Source organism: Falco punctatus (genome assembly GCF_963210335.1).
Source record: "Falco punctatus genome assembly, chromosome: 3".
NCBI lineage: Eukaryota > Metazoa > Chordata > Aves > Falconiformes > Falconidae > Falco > Falco punctatus.
Window position 1 is genome coordinate 31,250,132 of NC_137582.1, and position 17,015 is coordinate 31,267,146.

The window sequence follows — 17,015 nt, forward strand, 5'->3', positions numbered from 1 at the left end:
GGCATGGCTGTAGTTTCAAGTCACCTGCAAAGCAGGAACAGGACAGGACTTTGGAGAAGGAACAGGACAGGACTTTGGAGAAATTATTCTACAAATCAAACCCTAATGTTGGAGGAACATAGGGTCTGTGCTGAGTGCTTTGAGCTCTCACAGGTTTCAATGACAGGGCAGCTCTCAGGCTCTAAAAAGGAGCTCTCTGGCACACAGATGGAAGCAGCTGGCCACCAAGGCACCCCAAATACTCTTGGAAAATTGCTGTGTCCTGACCCCACCAGCCAAACTCACAGACTCTAACAGCAATGTACTGGAGTCTTTCAGCAGACTGCATCACAAGAAGGAATAGGACAGAAAACTTTCCACGTGTCAGGCTGCGGACAGAGTAGCACCGAGAGCTAGGACGTGCATTACCATACAAATGAAATGATGACTTTGAAAAAAAAAAAAAAAAAAGCAGGAAGAGTGTTTGGAAGGAGCCCAGTTCTTGCAGCCCTCATTTTTCTGAATGTGTTTATTTGTTTTATTCTATTTACAGCCTCTAGTTTTTGAGCGTGTCCAATTATGTTTCACCTTGGAGCTTCCCAGCCTACAAATGCCGTAGTCAGGTGCTGGCTGCCGCCCAGCTGGCCTCTGCCCTAGTTACTCCCTGTAATGCAGCGAGGGCTGTCGTATCATTCCTTTTCAGGGCTAAACCACATGACGGACTTTTGATCATTAAAGGAAATGAACTTGAAATTACATTAAAGTAAGTAAATAAGACTTGTGTACAAGGGTGTTAAGATTACAAAGCAGGCGGTCTCAAAGGTTGGAAGATGCAGCGCGCAGTGCCGCTGATTCAGTAGCATTCTTTGGCAGGAGTATAAATGACAACAAGAGGTATGAGGCAGCAGAGAATAAAATCCTGAGTATTCAGCTTTCAAGGAAATTTGCAAAAGCCACTGTCTCAACAGCCGAGATTTACATGCGTCTTCCAAGGAAGAATTACTTTTCTATGGGAAAGTAATCGTCCCCTGCACTGCTGAGCTAATGATGTATAAAATAACTCTGACAAGCCCGAGTCCCACGGTGGCACTAGCCAACAGCAAAGAGATAAAGGGAATCCAAACAAACTACTGGTGACCAGAAAACAACTTGAAGCAGATCGCTAGCAATAAATCTTAACATGACATTGAAGCTAGGCTCATCTTACAAAGAGCAAAGAGTAGAGAGAGAATTGCTGAGGGCAGATGGCAGTGCCTTTCCTGGTGATATAAACATAGATGAATGCGGATCGTTCCTGAGTACTGTATACGGCCCTGCCTATCTCAACAGCATAAATAACTGGAAAGAACATTAACACATTTCTAGGGATTGAGTTTTAATTGTTCTGTGGTTTGCAACCATCGGTTGCATCTAATTCTATTTAATGTCTTCCATTCTATTTATCTTCAAATATTCCACGTTATGGAAATCATGATGTTCAACTGGAAGCATTTTACCTGCCAAGATCTGAATTTCATGTTAGTGGTTATCCTGCAGTAGCTGGTGGCAAAACAAACCTACTGCAGCGGAACAGGAGGTTACATCCTTTACACGGTTATATTTAATCTCTTCTGATGCTTGTCTGAGTTGTACCTGAGTACAAGGAAATACAGATTCTGCATTCAAATCATTGCAATTATGAATAGTAATGGCAACAGCCATAAGCATAATGCATAATTCTTGCATCTGCCTGTCCAAGGAACCCAGGAATTTTTTGTATTTTACATGTAGTTAATCCTTTGTTCAAATATTTCCCACAAAAGCTGTTGTGTGGAAAATCCATGAAAATCAGGACATCTGCCTCATTATAAGGAGTTCTAGAAGACCTGTGAGCCTGATCATACTGAACATATGATTACATGCATAAAATGCACAAGCTAGAAACTACAGTATATGTTCTTTCTCTTTGAATTTGCTTACAATTCCTTTTGTGTTATCTGTAGCAACAGGATGTAAAAAAATTTCAGATAGTAGAGCGACTTGCCAAAAAACTATGTCCAAACCGTTACATATGAATAAAACTTTCATCTTGCTATACTATTTATGGGTACATTTGTTTGTAAACCATTTAAAAATGTTCTTTCCACTTCTTGAAATTTACTTACACCATTTCACAGTTCTTCTGTAGAACAAAGCTGACATCTCCAGATGGCAAATATAAACATCAAAAGATGGACTGCCACTCAAAGACACATGAGAAACATTTGCCAAAGCTAAATACAGCCTTACAAGAAGTTCAATAGTAGAGTAAGAGTTCTTCTGAATATGCCATTAATAGTGGTGCAATAGATCTAGCTGACATGTTGGAGGTGGTGAGCTGCACTCAAATACTTTGCTACCCACAAAATGGCACTTATTCTGGGATTGTTACATACTTGGGCAATCGTACAGGAAATCAAAGTTAGAAATTACACAAACTGCTATAAAATGCAGCACACGTTACATGACATACAAGAAACATGCACATGTGCATGGCTAGGGAAGTGTGTACGGGATTCTGCCTTTTTGCTGAATAAATATTTGAGAGTTTTACAGTTCTTCAGCATCTCCTTTATATAATCAGATAACTGCATCTACAAAGTCAACTTGAGGACTGACATTTTTACATTACAATGGCTTCTTTGTTGCTCCAAACAGCAATATGTATACAACAAACCAGAAAGAAAATGCCTTCCATCATATTCATGTTTGCCTTATTATCAGAATGAGAAACTATGTGCATGAAGTTCTTCATAATTTTTTTACCAGTAGTATTAGCCTCCATTAGCTATTGGCAGGGATCAGAGAGGATCTGCCAAAATCCATTATGCATTTTGTCTCGGCTGTAGTAAGAGAAGGCATTCATTGTGAGCTGGACAGTTCAAACATCTAAGGACGGGAGAAAGAGTTCACTCAAAATAGTGAATAATCAGTTTGAACTTTGCCACACTTTTCAAGCAGAAACTGTTTTATAAGCAAAACATTTTGTGAAGTTTTCTTAGCAGGAGAAATGTAAAAAGCTCACTTGTCCCTCACACCAGCCTCAACAGAGATAGCTCTTTACAGTGACTGGTCCTTGCCTCAGACACCAGTTCTGCAGGTCATATGGTTGCATCAGAATCACACCTCTTTTGGAGGCTTCTCTGCACACAAACTCCCGGTGAAACACTAGGTTACCTGCGAAGACCTCACCCTCAGGCACTTGCGCCCAAGTCTAAATATAGGTACTCTTAAGGGCGTTTTCTTCCCCAACATAAACTATGGTTTATTGTTAGCATGGGAGAAATTGGATTTTTGTTTATTCCTAAATGATGATTAAGTCAATGGATTTTGAAGGGCTGTAACATAAGATAATGAGTCTATATTGAGCTGATCTGCATGGTTCCATTCTGCAAAGGAGATCTGCAGCAGTAGAAAGCCCTGGTAACTACTGCAGCTGTATTAGGGTCTTCTCTGCGATGCCTGTCTGCGCTCCAAGACTGAATGATGTACAACCATGGTGTCACGTATCAGCCCACAATGCTATGCCATAATACTGATGTATTTATTTGTTCCCCCAGCAGAACATCTGCTGTGGAAAAAACTGAATCCACTACTGTAGCTGCCACACAGAGTGTTTTCTTTAATTAATAAGCACAGAAGAACTTCAAGCGCTGGTGAGTTCAAGAAACATGATCCACTGAGATCCCTCCAACTGTAGTTTCATGGCTCCAGCAACCATGTTGGTTAAAGAAGTTCCTGCCCTATAACCTCCAGCTACTCACTCCTGGTCTTACACCACAGCTCATCATCCCTGCTGTTGCATAAGATATGATATACCTTGAGCCACAGCCCAATGTATATTCTAGCCCTATAGAGGGTGGTTGCACAGGCCCTTCCAAGGAGGCTGTGAACTTCAGCACAAAGGCAGGAGCAAACAGCTGGGCATGGACCAGGGCAGGACCTTCTTAAAAGAGCTTCACTGCCAAAGTCAGTGTCTTGGGGAAACTCCACCTGCAGGTTTATGGTTCAATTAAGCCAAACTTACAGGTGAAAGGGGAAGTCCCCCTCTCCCTCCTGCCTGCCAGCCATGCTTTCTGCAAGCTCTTTCCTAGGGATGTACATCAAACCGTAAATAATCCAGTGTAGAAAGCTAAACCAATATAGAACTCATTGCCTTTTTGCAGGCTTAGTCTTCTGTTGGCTGAGCCCTCTGATCTGACTGGCTGTGGCTCCAAAGAGCGCCAGGGCCAGCACGAGGGCTGTGTTAGGAACACAGGGAGGGGTGCAGGTGGGGAAGGGCTTCCAAAGGTAACTTGACATTAGGTTGGCTTAACCAGGTTAGGCCATTATCAAATGGCATCTCCATGATGAGGTGCCAGCTAGACTACCCACAAGTTACACAAGTCATCTTACAACACCCCTGTGAAAGCTGGGGTACCTCAGCGCAGAAAATATTCATGTGGTAACTCCCTTCTGCTCGTCGTTTTCAAGGGGTTTCTTATTGAGCAATGCAACTGTCTTCCTCTTTTGGCATTTTAGAAGAGCTTTTCTTTTGGGATTTTGGGACTGCACAGCTCTTTCAGGATGGTTTTATGAAGGAAGAGCAATTTAGATTCACATTCTTTTCGAGAAATGTCTCCAGTTTAATATCCTGCCTACTTCAGTTGCAAAGGCATCAATGAGCACAGCATGGAGAGTTCAGCAGCTGAATGATGGCAGCAGTGATAATAAGAGTGCATATGGGAATCCCAGGAAAACCTTAATCATCATCATTAACATTTTATTTTCTGCAGTGCAATCCCTACTCTGATGTACCACAATTTGCTGTAGCAGACTATGCAATGCCCAGTGCTGATAGGAATCTGCATAAATATGAAGAGTAAGAAAGCCATGAGGAAGAAATTCATCACAAAGCTGGAACTGCTACAGGAGTTTTTCTTTTTGATATTTAAAATTATTTTTGCTCTGCTGTGTGGCGGTGTTTCAGGTCAGGTATGAGTGTGAGGTAGAAGGAAGGTAGTCTCAAGCATATAGACAAATCATGTCTAGCTTCCCTGATTCCTAGTTTTGCTGCTCATTTATAATCTTGCATCTTTACAAACCGGTTGCAACTTCTGGTTTTAGCACTGTTTTGCCCAATTTACTATCTTATTCAATTGAACATGGAACGAAAGTAGCAAAACCTACCAGGCTGCAACAACAATGAAATTTGGCAAACGCGGTGAAGAGTTTTCCTCTTGCATCTTGACATTCAGTAGGAAACACAAACTTAAAGTAGGGACCATTTGAAAATGGATTTCATAGGCAAAGTTGTGAAAAGAGCAAAGGAGGGAACTTCTGAAATATATGAACTCATAATGCCTATGGTACATAATTTGAGTGATGACTTTCTAGGTGAAGATGGTGACCTAATGTGTATTTTATAGCAAAGTTATAATGAAAGTTAATAATATTAAGTGCTTTATAAAATGGTTCATTAACTGAAAGAGGGTGTTTCTTCCTTGGACAAATTGCCTTAGAAATGTTGGCCTTTGGGGTCCTGTCTTCATTGCTAAAATAGAATTGTGCCAGCAGATCTACTTTATACAGTTTTAAATCAATTTTGCAATCAAGCTTTCTGTTTACAAGCTCTTTGGGCTTAATTTCACTGCAAAGATAACCTGAGTTATAACTTATTCCAGAAATAACTTGAAACCTTTCTACAAAAAACCAATGAAGTCTGGGCCTGCGATTGCTTTTGATTTGAGGTAGTGAGTTTAACAGGAAGATATGGGCTGCTATTAATGTGTCTATCTTATCAGCTACTCTGTACTGTAAGCACAGTTTTGCACCATCTGAATGCTGTCGATTTTCCAATGCTTTCCCATTCCTCCTTCCTTATTAACAGAGGGCTCCTGCTCACACCTGGGACAGAATCAATAGCACAGCCAGCTCATGGTACTGCTAAGAACCATTAAGGCTGGCAAAAATCTCAGTCCATGGTTTTGTGGTGTGAAGTTTTTGTGAGTAAAACCCACTTTCAGTGTTTCTGTCCCATCATACTCCCTCAGCCTTGCCCGCCTCTGCCCCAGCATTGCTCATTTCTGCTGATCCAGCATTTTTAGAGTCCTGAAAAAGTTGTATTTTGAAAGAACAGCTCAGTGGCTCCCAGTGCAGCTAGCAAAACGATGAGGGCTCCGACACAGGCATGGCATGCAGGCATGCAGGGTCAGAAAACTTAAAGCAATATTGTTACTAAACATTTTGCATTGTGAAGCTGTGGCTCTTGCAGCAGGCAACAGTGAAGGTATAAAGATGTGCTCCTGGGGGCAGAGGTTGCAAGTGTCCCTTTGTATATGCTAGCAAGGGGCTTGGAACAGCTACTGCAAGAGCACGTAAATCACTTGTAAATCCCAACAAAATGCAGCCAATGCTCAGGAAGTATTGGAGAGGGCTAGTTGTAATTTTTCTGACAAAAAAGCACTTGAATCCCCATGACTCACCCCTCTGAAATACAGTCATGTCAAAAAGGATGTAAAGTAGGAATCAAAATGTCCAAGAGCAATGGTCGTTGTGTTGTAGCAGTCACTGCTGGGAAGAGAAAACACAGAGTGAGGCAGGAAAGTTGTTGCTGTTTGGCTTTAAAGTATTAAAAAAGTTTCTTCATAATCAGCAGGAATTTTGTTTTGCTGCTCTTAGTTTAAACGATGCTATCGAGAGGGAAAGGAGGGGAATTATTCCAAAACGCTGAATGTCTTCAAAGAGAGGAGAGAATATTTATCGACAACAACAGTGAGAGTCAAAAAAAGAAAAATACAAATCATGCAAAAAGCAGTAACTCCCATAGGACTTTACCCATAGAACTTTAATCCACAGGCCTCCATTCAACCCAAGCACAACGCTCCGATCCCAAGCGGGAAGGCAATGCTCATACTGGGACATGTGCCAGAGCTTCTCCCACCCACTTCCCCACTGCCTGCTCTTCCCACTTCAGGGGCAACTCAGCCCACTTCTCTGCAGCTACGGAACTGCCACAAATCCAAGCCTTGCTATAAAGGAAAATTAATATTTGGCTTAACTGCAAGCTTCTGAGCCTGCTCAAAAACAAAACAGTAGCGTACCAGAGATGGAAAGGCAGACAAATACCCATTGAGAGCCACAAGGGCATTGCCAGGGTGTGCGGAGATGCAGCTAGAAAAGCAAAAGCTCAGCTCAAACGGAAATTGGCCAGACATGTCAAAGACTACAAGGAAGGGTTCTTCAGGCACATAAACAACAAGCAGAAACAGAAGGGAAACGCTGTCCCGCGGCTCAGCGTGGCGGTGCGTTAGTCACCAGCAGCGCTGCAAAGGCAGAGGTTCCCAGCGCGTTCCTCACCCCTGTCTTTGCCAGCGCTGCTGGGCCCCAGCCCTGGGAACAGGAACCCAAGTTGGTGCAACCACGGACCAGGGTCAGCGAAGGAAGAGCCGGTGTGTGCACGGTTACAGGAGCTTCGTCCTGCAAATCCGCCCAAGGGTGCTGAGCGCTGGCTGGTGTCGTGAGGCCAGAAGACTGTAAGAACCTCCCGTCACCCCCATCTTCAAGAAGGTCTTAAAGGAGGATCCAGGAAGTTCCAGGCCCATCAGCCTTACGTCGGTCCCTAGGAAAGGTGTGGAACGATCCCCCCGGGAGCTGCCGCAAGGCAAGTGAAGCACGTGGCTGGGAAAAGCCAGCGCGGATTCACCAGGGGCAAATCGTGCTTGAGAGACCAGATCGCCTTCCACGACAGCGCAGCCCGCTCGGCTGATGTGGGGCGAGTGGTGGGCACTGTCTACCGGGGTTTCTCCAAGGCTTTCGAGTTCCCCACAGCTTCCCCCAGGAGAAGCTGATGCTGCGGCCCGGAGAAGTGGCCCAGCGGTGGGTGGGGAACTGGCTGCCCGCGCCCAGAGGCTGGTGGTCAATGGCTCCTCTTCACACTGGCAACCTGTCACGAGTGGGGTCCCCCCGGGTCGATACTGGGCCCAACGCTGTTTGATATCTTTGTAAGTGATCCAGATGATGAGGTCAGGCGTACCCTGGTGGAGTTTGCTGGTGATTCCAAACTGACTGGGGAGGTGGCCACTTTGGAAGGGAGAGCCACCCTGCAGGAACACCTGGATAGGCTGGGAGGGTGGGCTAACAAGAGCCTTAAGAAGTTCAGCAAAGACAAACGTAAGGTCTTGCACCGGGGAAGACACAACCCAGGAGCGCAGCACAGGCTGGGATCTACCCGGCTGGGGAGCAGCTCTGTGGGCAGGGACCCGGGCCCTGGTGGGCAAGAGCTCAGCGTGATGAGCAGTGTGCTGCTGCGGCAGAGCAAGCAGCGGGGTGCTGCGTTGCATCAACAAGGGCATCACCAGCACACAGAGAGAAGCCATTTTACCACCCTACCCAGCACTTGTCAGGTCACACCGGGAATACTGTGCTCACTTTTGGTCCCCGCTGTGCTAAAAAGACATGGACGGGCTGGAGAGGGTCCAGAGAAGGGCCGTGAAGATGACCACAGGACTGGGAAGCCTGCCATGTGAGGAAAGGCTGAGAGAACTGGGTTTGCTCAGCCTTGAGGAAAGAAAGCTTAAGGGAGACCTTATCACCATGTTCCAGTATTTAAGGGTGGCTACAAAGAAGATGGAGACCCCCTTTTTACAAGGCGTCACATGGAAAAGACAAGGGGTAATGGGTCAAAGTTACTCCTGGCGAGATTCTAATCAGATACAAGAGGACCATTTTTCACCATGAGAACAATCAGCCATTGGAATAATCTCCCCGGGGCAGTGGGAGATTCCCCAGCATCGGACACTTTTCACATTCAGCTGGGCAGGGTGCTGGGCCTTCTTGTCTAGACCGTGCTTTTGCCAGGAAAAGTTGGAAGAGATGATCCTTGAGGTCCCTTCCAACCTGGTAGTCTATGATTCTATGATTTAAAATCACAGCTGGTTTATTTGGGTGCCCTTGGCCGTGAACTATGGCAGTTCAGCAGGACCCTGAAGAGAGGAAAAGTGGATGAGGCAGGAACCTCTCCATGTCTATTGCTGTAAGCCAGAGATTTTTTTTATCCAAAAGTCTTGAGAGCCCTACATCAGAAGGAGGTAAGCAACATGACCTGTGATACTCTAAATTATGCATGTATAATAGCACCCAAGGATCTCATGAAATCTATTTTGTTGGACATTGTAAGCTGAAATATTTGCAACCTAAAGGGCTGTTTTTCATTATCCATTGAGGGTGAATTTAGCTCTAAAAAAAATATGCAGGAAAACACAGTTGCTAATGTGATGGAAATTATTACTGTGTAATAATTTATGTATCTTGTTTGTTGACTTTGCTATTGGGAAATTCACTGTCTAAATATATTGGCTTGATTTAATAAGGGAAAATCAGGCTGACCTAATAGGTGGCTGGAAGATAAAATAAGCAGACAGGGTGAAAAACAAAAGCTTGAAATAAGCCAGTTCTTCACAAATGCGTGTGGATTTTTGAAAGTTAATGGGGAAAAAAAAAACATGGAAAAAAGGATTGCAAGCAGATCAAAAGGACTATTTTAGGTAAAAAGGGGGGTGGTACAGTGGAATCAGGCTGTCACATGCATAATTTTTTTAGAGAGAAGGGGAGGTGTTTCAAGAAGCTAGACCTACCTGCCTTGTTCTGAGGGGCTAATCAGACTTTCAGAAAAATGGATATGAAGCTTGTTGGTTTTAAAATCCTTTGCAAATAACGGAGTCTCACAGAGAAAAATGGCAGGGATTAAACCTCTTACTGAGTACCACAAATGGACACCATAGTGTTGTGCTGTGCAGGGCGCAGGGCTACAATAAGCAGGAAGGCTGAAGAATTCATGGTGAGATGAGAAATATATATATAAAAAAAAAATACAAGGGAAAAAAATAGATGAGCCGTGGTCAAGGGGCAGAAAGAAGGAAGCATAACCATATCTATAACCACAGATGCCGCCCCAAGATGTTTCTCACTTGAAGGTTGATCATGGTCCTGTGAGGAGCAAGTCCAGGCCCTAAATTACACAAACACCACAGTTCAGTTTCAAAACAAGAAGGGATTATCAGATCTCAGGTGGTGCCTGGTTTTCCTTTTTCTTTTTAAGTAGCAGTCATCTTTTTCTAGTGGGTTAATGACAAAAGTATGCTTAAATGAGGGATTTCAATGAAGAAAGCTGGCAGTCATGCCCAGGTTCCATTGATTCAGTGGAATTGGTTCCATGTTTTGTGGGACAAGTGCTCCCTTAATTTTAGACAAGTCTACTTCAAACACAATTAGACAAGAACCTTTTTTTTTTTTTTTTTTGGCTTACATGCTGAGTGAAACACATTACTTGTAATCATTATATACTCGTTTATTGATTGTGGCTTTTCAGTATTCACTGTAGATAGGCTTGTTTTAACAGAACTGTCAAGAGACGTGTCTGGTTAACAAACAATTACTGATTCAAGGTACAACAGCAAGCACGGGGAATTTGTCAGGACATACAGAAATGTGCAGGGAATTTTGACAAAAGGTGAATGGGATTTTCCTTTGAATCTCTGGTATTTTTCAAGAGAAATCTATTTAATGGGATTTTGGGGGTGTTTCGATATTTCATTTTTATCTCTGCTTCCTATATTTTAATTTTTGAAAAGATCAGACAAATGGGAATTATTCACAGGAATTGCATATATGGAAAATCTGTAAGAGCCCACACAACGGATTACACCAGCCCACTGCTTATAATATAATGTTACCATTAAAACTTATTCCGGCTATTAGGAAAGCTGGAAGTGAGTCAATTATTTGAATAAACAAACAAAGACCTGGTTGCCCCATAGTTTAGTGCATCCCTGAGACATCTGCAGGCTCTTTTCCCACGCCTGCTGTCTCATTCCTAAACTAGTAGAGGCTGTTGTGCAAGGCAACCTGGCAACCCCTAATAAACAGGTGGCTTAACGCACTGTCCTGAAGCAATCCCTGCACACCGGGCACCTTCGCACATTTGGAGCAGGCACGGGGAGTCGGCAGCATCTTGTGTGTAGCAGAGGAGGGAGAAGAGGTTTTGCAGCTTACAGAAAAGGAAGGACCAGTGTATCAGGCCAAAGGAAGGCTCCTCTGGTGCCTCCAAAGGGGACACGTGTCCTGATCACACGGACGAGCTTGGATACAGCAGTTTGGTGTGTCAGACACTAGAAGAAGGTGAGAAGGTAGAAGGTGCCAGCATTAGCTTTTCCCCTAAAGACCATTTTTCTGTGTCTAAAAGATATAAGAAACAGTCGTAACTAGTAAAAAGAAGTAACAAAGCCTCACAAATAACAATGTAGTTCCCAGCCTTGCTAGGAAGCAGTATCCCTATAACCAGTTTCTTGGGTAATTGACTTGGGAAAGACAGAAACAATACATGAAAGAAACAAATCCCACATGTCTGAATTCAGGTTCTTGTGTTGAGACAAATCATGCATATTTGAATTTCCTAAGACTGAAAACCTGTATTTTCAAAAGCAACTAATGCTTCCTGTTTCCACTGAGGTCTCAGACTGGGCATCTAAAACCACATAAAACTGTTGGCCAACAGGTTTATATTTAACCTGGGAATCAGGGTAAGATTCACAACATTTCTGCTTATTAATTCCCCTGCTTTAATGTGTTTGGCTTTTGGAAGTTATGACACAGTAAATACATCTGTGTCACTTAGCAACCTCAGCTGTTTCTAAAGGAATGTCTTTTGTTCTTGGAAATCTATTATAAATGCAGGTTGCAAAATGATTATTGGGGAATCTCAGCTCATCCTATTTGAATGGTGTTCTGGCCTCTCCCCATTCTGCATTTAAAGTGTGCACAGGAAATTAATTTACTTTGCACAAGCAACCTTCATTGACACTATTGTTACGAAGAGAAGCTCTGCATATTTAATAGATATGACAGAAGTTTCTGTTGAAAATAAAAGATGTGAGAAATGCCTGGGGAAAGAAAGGACTAGTCACTGGGTTCATCCAGTTCAAAGCCCTCTTATTGTTTTGTAAACAACACTATAAATACTTTACCATTGTGATGCAATACTACATAGTTTCTGTCACAAACTCATTGGCCTGATTTATTTCTATTCACAATGCTGAAGTCCAAGATCACAGATCACACAGCTCCAGCATAAGGGTTTGAGTTGTAAGCACCTGTGCAAATTAAATATTATTCCTCATTTCACATTGAGTGGGTAACTGGGTTTCTGTAACAGGTTGTGTGTGCATAATCCTGAACACATACATGTAGCGGAAGGACTAAGAATACACTGGATTGCCGACGTCAAAGGATTTAAGGGTTTTCTTTGTCCTTAATAGATTTAAAGCACAGAATTCACATCCAATTGTCCACCTTGTCAGGATAAGTACAAAAGGTAAGATACATAAATTGATCTTTATATTCTGAAAATAAAATGTATCCTCAGGAAATGCTATAAAATTATGTCAAATTTTTATGGCCAGCCACATAATTAATAAAATTAGTACTTGTTTGTGAAACTCAGATGCTGTCCTCTACTAGGGGTATCTGAAAGTCAAGTATTACTAAAGATACCTTAAAGAATCTTTTCTAAAAATGTGAACAGATAAAGTAAGAGTGCGGACGAACAATAATAATATAAAGGAAGCAATTATTGTTTACAACTGTAACATCTTGCTAATAGAATGACTTAGACAACAATTTGCAGCAGAGATTTTGGCAATTCCAGAACAGAAACAGACAATACAGGGAAATGTATCCAGAAAAAAAAAAAAACGTCCCAGCAATGCTCGTTGTCAAACTACTGCTCAGAAAAATGTTGTCGGTGATCAGAAAAATCCTGTCAACAGTTTTGCAGCTCTTTGCATCTTTTTATTTTTAAAAGAACCTGCCACTATCCTTAATGTTTTAGGTTTGGGGTATTTTTTAACTGAAATTATTGTGGTAAACTGCTAAAGGAAAAGCAGTGCTGCAGAAGTGCTGCAGAACTCATCACTAGCAGTAGAAGACAAAGTGTGGTAACCAGGCCGTGATTCTCCCAATCTAAACGAGAACACTTTGCTACAGCTAACTCAGGACATGGCCAAATGACCTGATGGCTACAACAGAAAACCCCAGCTTCTTCAGAGTCGGCCTGGCAGCCAACTCTGTCCCTTACATTCATGAACTCTGCATCAGGGCACCTACATGAACGACAGCCACTTTATTGCAAAACCCACCACTGAAGTTGTTCTCATTTCTACAGAGTGGCACTAGCAAACAGCTAACAATTCATAAATTGATGCAGTGATTTCTGCAGGGAACATCTGACGGTGGCTGCAGACAGTTTAGACCTGCTCCTGGCATGGGTTGGGGTTTAATGCCAGAAAGGTCTCTGAGTGCTGACATGACACGCTGAGATCTGCTCTACATATGTGAGTGCAATGTAAATTCATACTGAGCCCTCTTTGGCATAGTTTTCCCGCATAAATGAATCTTTGAGGGGGAATTTCAGGTCTGATATGGGATTATACTATCTTCCTCAGCGTTTCAGCTCCTGTCTTTCACTCCTACTGTGAAGACAGCTATTAGAACACCAAAGTAATGGCTGACCTTCCCAGTTCCTCTGAGAGAACATAGTTTGAAAGGCTCTTCTCCTGATACCACCTTCAGATGTGCAAATCTACAACACTCACTTTGTTGAGGTGGTAAAACAGTTAACCTTCATTAGTAGCATTCAATGTAAACATTTTTGGTGTGTTTAGTCCCCAAATCCTCAGCGCACACTTACTCCATGGATTGTCAATCAGTTGTCACAGAAGTTTTGCATTAAAAAAGATCTGAGGACATCAGGATTCTGCTAATGACTGCTCTCTGAGCTCCCTATCTGTGGCACTGATCTGTTCTATCCTGCAAACTTTTCCCAGAGCTGCTGTTGGTGAGGGATGCAATGAAGCGCGATTTGCGATTATCATTGCTGGGCTCATGAAAGCCCCAGGTGTAGATGTAATCACAAGCAGCATTGAGCTTTTGCTGGTATAGCTTATTTTGCTTTTGTGGGAGGAGAAGAAAAGGCTGGAATAAGCTGTACTGGTTTATTGCAGTTTTGCTTGTACAGAATACCAGATTACCTACTCAGAAGTGCTCTGAATATAGATCTCCCTTGGAGTTGAAGGAGATCCATCCACTGCATCTCTGTAGGCCGGCCTTTATTTCACTTGAAAAGATAATGCATACGTAGAGAATAGGGGTAGAAATGTTTTCTTGAGAATATTTTGGTGTGGGGAAGCAATGTCTCACTCACTTTTTCATCATCTGTTGAACACCAAAATCTGAGTTTTAATTGCCAGTTACCAAGAAGGTGCTGAAAATAACGAAGTATCAGTACATTAAGTATACATATGAATAAATAATATGCTATTAGGTAGTACGCTTTTTGTCCAGCTCACATAAATCCAGCCTGGAGATGTAGTAATGGACTCGGACACCTGGGCTGGAGCCACCAGCAACACGCTTGGTATGGGCATATTCACAAGCACGTGCGGGTATGCACAGAGTCTTTTGTTTTGTACAGCAAGTGAAAGCAGCTCAGGAAAACACGGACAAGCGGACCAAAGGACATGCCCCCTCCTTTGCCTTACTGAATCGCTTACTGATTAATCAAGGGCACGGTGCTGATCGCAGTTACAGGTGTGAGCAACTTCCATTTCACTAGCGGTTCCCCAGCAGTGGTGACTGCGTGCCTGGTTACGTGAAGGAGCATGTCCCGGACTATGCCCCCGGAGCTCTGACATCCAGAAAACCTTATTTAAAGCTCATTGTAGAAACTTCAGCACTCGCTTAAAGGACGTGGTGATGGATTCAAGGGAAGGAATGGGGCCGGGGCGGGAAGAGGCAGGATCGAGCCTCGGTGCGGGTGATGAAGTAAACCGCAGGCAGGTAGAAAACCCGACGGGCGGCTTGCTTCACGCCCGCTGGTTCTAGTGATGGAAAATACGACCCCAAAGGCATTTCTGTGCCGCGGAATTAAAGCCCAGCTCCGTGCGCTGCCGGACGGGAGGCGACGCAGGGATGCCAAGCAGCACCCGGTTGGGGCGCGGGGTGCGCGGGGCCCCGGAGCCGGGCGCTGCAGCCGTCGCCGTCTCAAAATTGGACGTCGTCGGGGACGCCCGCAGCGGGGACGGCAGCGCCGCGACCCGCTCCCGGCGGCTCCAGCGCGCAGCGGCCGCGCTCGCGCGGGGGAACGTGCAGCGGCGGGGCCGGCAGCCGGCACCGGCCCGCGCCCGCACGCGGCGAGCCCGTCACGGTGTCCCGGGGCGGGCCAGCGAGGACAGGGCACCGGGCGAGGGGGAGGCGGACCGGGCGCCCGGGGGGAGCCCCTGGGAGGAGGCAGGCAGCCGGCCCCCCCTTCCCTTCCCTTCCCTTCCCTCTGCGCCCGGCCGCCGCTCGCCCTCGGCGGCGCCGCCGCCTCTCCTCCGGCACCCGTCCCGAGGCGACCGGACGGCGAAGGGCCCCCCCGGCCCCTCAGCACCCCCTCCCCGCCGACCGGCCCCGTGCCTCTCCTCCGCCGGCCCGCCCCGCCCCCTCACACCCCTCCTGCCAATCACCCTGGCCCCGCCTCCGAGACCCGAGGTGCGGGGTTTGAAAGCGGGCCGGTCCACGCGGCACGCAGACGGGGGGGAGAGGGAGCGGCGTGGTTGGTGGGCGCGGGGCAGCCTCGCCCCGCCGCCGGTCTCCGGCCTCGGGAACCGGCTCCCGCGCCGCCGGGCGAGCCTTCCTTGGGCGCCGCCCGGGGCGCGGGCGGCGGGAGCGGGCGGCGGACGGTTGACGGCGGGGGTTCCCCCCCCGCCCGGCGCAGTGGGAGGCGCCCGGGATCCCGCGTCACCCATTGTTTACAAACCAACGCCAGCGGGCCGAGCTCCAGCTTCAACCGCAGCCGCCGGAGCCGCGTGTGCTCGCGTGCGCGCGGGGCGGCGGGCGGCGGCCCCGGTCCCGCTGCGGCTGCGGCACGGCAGGGCGCCGGCCGAGATGCCGTGCCGCCCGGGCGAGCGCTTCCTGCTGCTGGAGCGCTCGGTGGCCGTGGGGCAGGCGGGTTCCAAGGAGGTGGACGCGCTGGTGGCCAAGCTGGGCGAGGTGCTGCAGCTGAGTGCCCAGCGGGCGCCGCCGCCGCCCCGCGCCCCCAAGCACCTGGGGCCAGGCAGCGCCCGCGACCGCGCCGCTCCCTACTCGCCGCGCTGCAGCGGCGGCGGCCTGCTGGCGCCGCGGGGGCCGGCCCCGCCGCAAGCCCACCAGCAGCACGCCGAGCCCCCGCGGCCGGACAGGAGCGGCCACCAGCGGGTGACCAAGCAGCTGTGCGGCCGGGGCTGGCTGCGGAGCGCCGCCCGTCGGAGGAAGCAACCGCCGCCGGGGCCGGGCGACGGGCCGGCGGAGGAGGAGGACCCCCATCGGCTCCTGCAGCAGCTCATTCTCTCCGGCAACCTCATCAAAGAAGCCGTCCGGCGGCTGCAGCTGGCGGCGGCGGCAGCGGCGGCCTCCACGGCCTCCAGCGGCAGCGCCTCGGCGGGGAGCAGCGGCGCGGACGGCGAGGCGGCCGAGGCGGCGGCGGTGCAGCCCCGGGAGTAGCCGACGGGGACGAGCGGCGGCCGGGGCGGCGGAGCGCGGCCGGGGCGGCCGCTAGCGGCGGCGGGGCCTCCCGCCGAGCGGACTGCGGGAGCGCGGCGCTGGCTCCGCCGCGATGTAAGTCTCCCCCCGCGGCGGGGCGGCGGCGGGCCCCCCCCCCCGCTGCCGGGCGGGGACGGGACGGGCGCGGCGGGGTCGCTGTCCGTTGGGGTGGGGCGGCTGCGCCCCCCCCCGCCAAGGTCACCCCCGGCGCGGCGCCGAGCCCCGCCGCTCTCCAGTCGGCGAGGGCCGCGCACGCCGCCCGCCCCGGGCTGCTGGGGTGTGTGGGTGTGTGTGTGTGTGTCCCGCGCCGTCCCGGGAGCTCCTCCTCCCCCCCCCCTCCCCCCCCGGCCGGGGCCGCGGGCCCCCTCCCGCCGGTGCCCCGGCCGCCGCGGGGCTGCTCCGGCTCTCAGGAGCCATTTGCAATA

The 17,015-nt window shown here is 47.7% G+C and overlaps 2 protein-coding genes across 2 annotated transcripts; one reads left to right on the forward strand and one right to left on the reverse strand.

Annotated features, from left to right (window-relative positions):
• Positions 1 to 63: 63 nt before the first annotated feature.
• On the reverse strand, positions 64 to 14,701 carry LOC308060622 (uncharacterized protein). Its single transcript, XM_080379569.1, has 2 exons — positions 14,583 to 14,701; positions 64 to 11,144 (listed from the first exon to the last, which is right to left on the reverse strand). The coding sequence occupies exon 2, from the start codon at positions 8,352 to 8,354 to the stop codon at positions 7,440 to 7,442; it is 915 nt and encodes a 304-aa protein (XP_080235695.1). The 5' UTR covers positions 8,355 to 11,144; positions 14,583 to 14,701; the 3' UTR covers positions 64 to 7,439.
• Positions 14,702 to 14,871: 170 nt separating this feature from the next.
• On the forward strand, positions 14,872 to 16,686 carry LOC308060621 (uncharacterized protein). The gene has a single exon (XM_080379568.1). It carries the CDS (start codon positions 15,001 to 15,003, stop codon positions 16,549 to 16,551), a length of 1,551 nt encoding a protein of 516 aa, XP_080235694.1. The 5' UTR covers positions 14,872 to 15,000; the 3' UTR covers positions 16,552 to 16,686.
• The last annotated feature ends 329 nt before the right edge of the window (positions 16,687 to 17,015 follow it).